Source organism: Emiliania huxleyi (assembly GCF_000372725.1).
Source record: "Emiliania huxleyi CCMP1516 unplaced genomic scaffold EMIHUscaffold_248, whole genome shotgun sequence".
NCBI classification, from domain to species: domain Eukaryota; phylum Haptophyta; order Isochrysidales; family Noelaerhabdaceae; genus Emiliania; species Emiliania huxleyi.
Genome location: NW_005200188.1, coordinates 115,709 through 121,708, shown reverse-complemented (window position 1 = coordinate 121,708; position 6,000 = coordinate 115,709). Strand labels below are relative to the sequence as shown.

The window sequence follows — 6,000 nt, the reverse complement described above, 5'->3', positions numbered from 1 at the left end:
ACACAACATCCCGCTTCATCTCGCCTCCTAGTCTCGCCTCATCTCGCCTCAGCTCGCCTCACCTCGCTTCATCTCGCCTCACCTCGCTCCATCTCGCCTCACCTCGCCTCATCTCGCCTCACCTCGCCTCACCTCGCCTCACCTCGCCTCATCTCGCCTCACACCTCGCTCGCCTCATTCATCTCGCCTCACCTCGCCTCATCTCGCCGAGGTACACCTCGCCTCATCTCGCCTCATCTCGCCTCACCTCGCCTCATCTCGCCTCATCTCGCCTCATCTCGCCTTCACCTCGCCTCATCTCGCCTCATCTCGCCTCATCTCGCCTCATCTCGCCTCACCTCGCCTCATCTCGCCTCATCTCGCCTCATCTCGCCTCATCGCCCCTCACCTCGCCTCACCTCGCCTCATCTCGCCTCATCTCGCCCGACATTTTTTTCTTTTCTAGACCACTCCGAGACCGACACCCAAGACCGACCCGAGACCCGAGATCGACCCGAGATCGACCCGAGATCGACCCGAGATTGACCCGAGATCGACCCGAGATCGACCCGAGATCGACCCGAGATCGACCCGAGATCGACCCGAGATCGGCACGAGCGATCAACCCAACAGTCCCCCAGAGCCCCCTCCGGGGGGACCCCCCCTCACCCCGAGTGTCCGTGTCCTTCGCGAGTCACCGATGGGGAGCGGGGGGGGGTGCGCGATGCACAGGGGAGGCTGGGGAGGGGGGGGTCCACTCTGAAGACAGCCGACCGCGGAGGGGTTTTGTCCCACAGGGTTTTACCCTCCGCGTGAGGATCGGCGCGGCGAGGGGGTAGGCTCGAATTCGCCGCGCAACATTTCACCCCCACAGGACCCCGCCCACCCCCCCTCATGGTCCCACCTAGCACCCCAATGAGCTTTCGCACCCCCTCCTTGCGCAGTGTCCCCCACTATGTGTCGCCGTCTTCGGGGCACGCTATCCTGTGTAGTCAGGGCAAGTGGGGGCGGGGGGCAGTCCCATCTCTCCTGTGTACGGGTGGGTTCTGTCTCCAGTCTCGGAGGGGGGCTTGAAGCTAAGAATATTTTATTTTTTCTTACGACCCTCACCCGCCAAGGCAGGTGTGCACTCTGCTAGTACTTGTGAGAGAGAGATTTTTTAAGAGTTGTGTGCTCACACCACGACTACACTGTGGGGGGTGCCCGAGCATGATGTATGTGCGCGTCTGTGCGTGTGTGGGACAGACGTTGTTGTCCTATGCGCGGGGCTTCCCGCGGGGACCAGCACACAGCACTGCCCCGGGGGGGACGCAGTGCGTGCGAGAAAAAAATATCTACTTTTGCAGGCCAGCTCAGCCCGGCGCGCCAGGATGGCCGTGGGCGCACCGATTTGGCTGGTGCTCTCGTCGGCCGCCGCGTCGACGGACGGTCCCGGCTCCGAGCGCTGCCGATCTCTCGGCTTCGGCCCCTCGCTGCTTTGCACATCGTGCACAAAGCTCGGCGAGCATGTGGGCAAGGACAGCACGTTGGTCGAGGAATGCGCGGGCTGTTGCACGGACGAGGCGCAGCGGGCGTCGCACTTTGCCAAGGCGGTGCTCGACGTGTGTAAATGACGGCTGGGGCATTACCCAGCGCTCTCCGAGTTCATCGAGGAGCGCGCGGGTAAGTTTCCCAACCTATCCGTGACGTACACCCAGGGCGCACCGCCCACGCTCTACATGCAGGACGCCGACGGCCGGACCGTAGACGAGCTTAGTGTGGGCGGCTGGAAGACCGAGTACATCGATGAGTACCTTCACGAGAAGCTCAACGCTTAGGCGCGCGCCCTCCGCAAACCATTTGGCCTCTCAAGAGATGAAGCGCCCTCCCGGCAGGTGGCTGAGCCATCTGGGACGGCGCGGAAAAAGAGAGCGGCCTAGGGACGAGAGGAAACTGCGGCGTTTCATTTTCTTTGCTTTGATCACGCTTGAAAATCAGATATCGAGCGCAACGCATCACATCTCAAGCCCGACGTCACCTCACCGCGCTACGCGCTACCCCGTACACTACCCCTCGCCTACCGACTACCGTGCACCGGCCACACCCACAGCTCCACTGACACCGCCGCTCGCCGGCGGGCAGCGCTCTCACGTCGTCAAAATCCATCGCGTTGGAAAGGGGCCGGAGAGAGGGGCACGCGGCGGCGGCGTCGGTCAGAGCTCGAGGACCTGCGTCGCCGTGCCCAGTAGCGAGGTGTGCCCGCCGCCGAACCAGCGCCCGAGCTCGACGCCCATGCGCTCACGCACCACTGCCGTGCCGCGCCTCGCGTCGTCAATCGAGCCGTAGCGCAGCGCCGTGATGAGGGCGGGGGGGGAGCCTCTCTCCGCGGCCGCCCGTGGGTCCTCGAGCATGGCGAGCCGGCCAAAGTAGTCGACATTTCTCTCCTCCATGCACCGCGCGATGCGGAGCTCGAACTCTCTCGACGCCGCTACCTCGCACATCTCGGCATACTCATCCGGCCCGAGAGGCACCTGCCGCGAGAAGGAGATGGACATCCCGACCTGGTACTCGCCGAAGCGCGTGTCGGTGAGCACGTCCGTGCCGCGGCCAAAAAGCAGCGTCTCCGCGGTCGGCAGCGGCTCGTCCTCGGGCATCGCGCTGCGCACGCATTCGTGGAATTGGCTGCCGGCAGTGAGGGCGTTGTCGGACAGCCACTCGATCCAGCCGCGCATGTGCGCCTCGTCGTTGAAGAATGAGCCTGGTGGCGCGGGCGCGTCGCGTCGGGCGCAGGCGCGGGCTCGGCGCACGCCCACCCGAGACTGGCACGCGAGGCTGGCGGGAGCGGCGTCTACGGCGGCGCACAGTTGAAGGCGCGGCCAGACTCCTCGACGTAGGAGATGATGCGGAAGGGGCGGACGTCGCACGAGCGGATGGCAGCCAGCAGCGGCGCCACCTCGGGTGGCGGCGGGATCACAGCGATCGGGTACTTGAAGCTCGGCTGCCCGATGATCATGCAGCGGCCCGACGCCATCGGGAGAGTGAGCTGCTGGCTGACGAGCTTCAGGTGGTCGGGAACCTGGATGGCCGCAGACAGCCTCGACAGGGAGACGCGCATTTTAGGATCGCAAGACGCCTTTTCTTTTAGCCTTACCCTCGATTTTATGGAACAACGCAAGGCGGACATGGCATATCGCTCTCGGGCCCCCAGCTTCTCCCTTCTTTTTTCAACATTATGCCCTCTTCCACGCCTTAACACAATTGCTAAAAATCTCTCTGAGTCTCTCTCGCCTTACTTAACATATCCAGGCGGAGGGAGAGGAGGAGCCTTCCTGTGAGTTGTGTCGGCGCGTGGTGCAGTGAGGCACGTCTGAGGCACGATTGGTATCACAGTGGATGCAGGAACACTGCAAAATGCGGCCGAGCGGCGTGCGAGGGGGTCGACGAGCGGGGTGCGGGCGCACCACCTCGAAACGATCGTCCGCAACAAAATAAAATGGAGCTGCACACGCCATCCTCGTCGATCTCCTTGCTGGCTTTTCGCCTCATAATCGTGAGCGGGTGGTCGAGGGTCGGTTGCGAGGGGCTAAGCCTGGCTAGCCAGGTCCGCCTGGGCGCCTCCAGTCTTGCTTTTGCGGTGACCATTCTTCTTTTGGTTGGCAGAGGTGTTTGCGTGCGGTCTGTCAGTTGCTGCTGATAGCCGGTTTTCGCCTCATAATCGTGAGCGGGTGGTCGAGGGTCGGTTGCGAGGGGCTAAGCCTGGCTAGCCAGGTCCGCCTGGGCGCCTCCAGTCTTGCTTTTGCGGTGACCATTCTTCTTTTGGTTGGCAGAGGTGTTTGCGTGCGGTCTGTCAGTTGCTGCTGATAGCCGGTTTTCGCCTCATAATCGTGAGCGGGTGGTCGAGGGTCGGTTGCGAGGGGCTAAGCCTGGCTAGCCAGGTCCGCCTGGGCGCCTCCAGTCTTGCTTTTGCGGTGACCATTCTTCTTTTGGTTGGCAGAGGTGTTTGCGTGCGGTCTGTCAGTTGCTGCTGATAGCCGGTTTTCGCCTCATAATCGTGAGCGGGTGGTCGAGGGTCGGTTGCGAGGGGCTCAGCCTGGCTAGCCAGGTCCGCCTGGGCGCCTCCAGTCTTGCTTTTGCGGTGACCATTCTTCTTTTGGTTGGCAGAGGTGTTTTCGTGCGGTCTGTCAGTTGCTGCTGATAGCCGGTTTTCGACTGCCCCTGCAAAATGATGTTTATGGAGGTTTAAAGTTTGCGGGGGGGGACAGCTTTGCGCGGTCGACTTCAATTTTGGGGGGTTTACGACGGTTTTGGGGATCTGCCGACGCGCTACACCTACAGTGGTTAGCCCCACTGCACATAAGATGGACACCTCAACGGGAGGGCCCTCGCAGCAGCCGGGGCCGACGCCTGCAGCCTTAGTCTTGGCCCGATCCGGCGGTATGCCACGGGTAGGCGCGTTGAGGCTTGCCGCCTCCTCGGCGCCAACGCGGCCTGTGCCGCAGCGTGCGATTGCTGCCAGACAAGAGGAGGAGCAGAGCCGCTTGGCGATAGGGCCAGGCAATCGCATTCGCCCCGTGGGCGTTGCGGACTCGAGCAACACCCGGGTCGAGGTTGCTGCGCCTCGTGGCGCAGTGATGCAGCATCGCACGCTCGTTGCGGGGGATGGAGCATCGGCGGCAGCCGGAATCCTGGCCCTGTTCACGCGCGCGCGAGACGTGCAGACAGGGTTGCCAGGTGAGACACACACCGCATCCCGCGCACGCGGAAGTTTTCTTTTTTCAGTACCTGTGTTAGTGCCAGTGCGCGCCAGTCCCGTGCCCAGTGTTGTGCGAGTGAGTACTTGGATGGAGCACTTGGAGTGCAGTTATCAACCTCACCGGGGAGCTAAGAAGCGCACCCAGTTGGCTTTTGTCGCCTTTTGTGGTGCTAGTCCGTGCCAGTCTGCTGTGAGAAGCAGGTATTTCTTTTTTACAGACTGCTGTAATGATTAGGCTGAACAAGCTTTTCCTCTCGCACCCCGTCTCTTTTCCTTTCCTTTTTTCGCCCTGTTCACGCGCGCGCGAGACGTGCAGACAGGGTTGCCAACTTTGCCAGGTGAGAGCGAATGGCGCGGTTCACGCCTCTCTCCAAACCAAAAGTTTCAAGTCGTCGCCGCGAAGGCGGAAGGGGGCTGTCCCAGGAGCTGCAACTAGATTAGAGACGGCGGCCCACGGAGATACACCGAAGTGTCCGCTCTTCCTACTCGACTACCGGTGCCATCGTTGGGTCTCGGGGCGAATCGGCTCCCAACCAAGCTCTCTCATTTCCACGAAAACCATCGGAAGGGAACACGCTCTGTACCGTGGCCCTGTTCACGCGCGCGCAAGACGTGCAGACAGTCTCTCTCTCTCGAAACGTATGGGAGGGTAAAGTTGCGCGACACGCTGCCCGGCGTTCTTCTCACTTTCCGGGACAGCCCCGCCCTTGTGAGGCAGGAAAGGGCCCTGTTCACGCGCGCGCGAGACGTGCAGACAGGGTTGCCAGGTGAGAGCGAATGGCGCGGTTCACGCCTCGCACAACAGAGAGAGAGATGCGCTCTGCATGGTGGTTTGTTTTGTCGGTCGGTGTGGGTGGGTTTCCTCACCGTGAGGTGGGTGGGTGGGGTGGGTGGGTGGGTGGTTCCAAGCCTCAGCCGGGCCGCCGTGAGGTGGGTGGTTGGGTGGGGGGCTCAAGAAGCTCGTGCACGTGAACGGATGTCAAGAGGCACATGGTCTCAGAAAAATAAAAAAACGCTAAGCTGGATCCGGCTTATCACGCTCTCCCCTCTCCGGCCGTCTTCTCAAGGACCTGTCGAAAGCCCGACGAAAGATGTTTATCCTTGCCACCGCTGCGCTCGCCGTTGTGGTCCGCCCGCAGCGTGCGCTCGTCGAGCGCGCGGGCCCACTCGCACCCGCGCCTCCAGCACTCTTGAGCGACATCTCCAGCGGCGCCACGGTCGAAAGCGACGGTGACCTCCCTCTGTCAGTGTCGCGTCGGCTCGGGGGCACTGCAGTCAACGATGGCGTC

General features: G+C 62.4%; 3 protein-coding genes across 3 annotated transcripts; 2 read left to right on the top strand and 1 right to left on the bottom strand.

Moving 5' to 3' along the window:
• Positions 1-1,349: 1,349 nt before the first annotated feature.
• Positions 1,350-1,796, top strand: EMIHUDRAFT_237349 (hypothetical protein; the record flags this gene model as incomplete). Its single annotated transcript, XM_005778308.1, has 2 exons — positions 1,350-1,580; positions 1,677-1,796. The coding sequence occupies 2 exons, from the start codon at positions 1,350-1,352 to the stop codon at positions 1,794-1,796; spliced, it is 351 nt and encodes a 116-aa protein (XP_005778365.1).
• A 128-nt stretch (positions 1,797-1,924) lies between these two features.
• On the bottom strand, positions 1,925-3,073 carry EMIHUDRAFT_469101 (hypothetical protein; the record flags this gene model as incomplete). The annotated part of the gene is made up of 2 exons (XM_005778307.1): positions 1,925-2,716; positions 2,821-3,073. The coding sequence occupies 2 exons, from the start codon at positions 3,071-3,073 to the stop codon at positions 2,172-2,174; spliced, it is 798 nt and encodes a 265-aa protein (XP_005778364.1). The 3' UTR covers positions 1,925-2,171.
• A 1,321-nt stretch (positions 3,074-4,394) lies between these two features.
• Positions 4,395-5,053, top strand: EMIHUDRAFT_237347 (hypothetical protein; the record flags this gene model as incomplete). The annotated part of the gene is made up of 2 exons (XM_005778306.1): positions 4,395-4,681; positions 5,032-5,053. 2 exons carry the CDS (start codon positions 4,395-4,397, stop codon positions 5,051-5,053), a joined length of 309 nt encoding a protein of 102 aa, XP_005778363.1.
• Between the last annotated feature and the right edge of the window lie 947 nt (positions 5,054-6,000).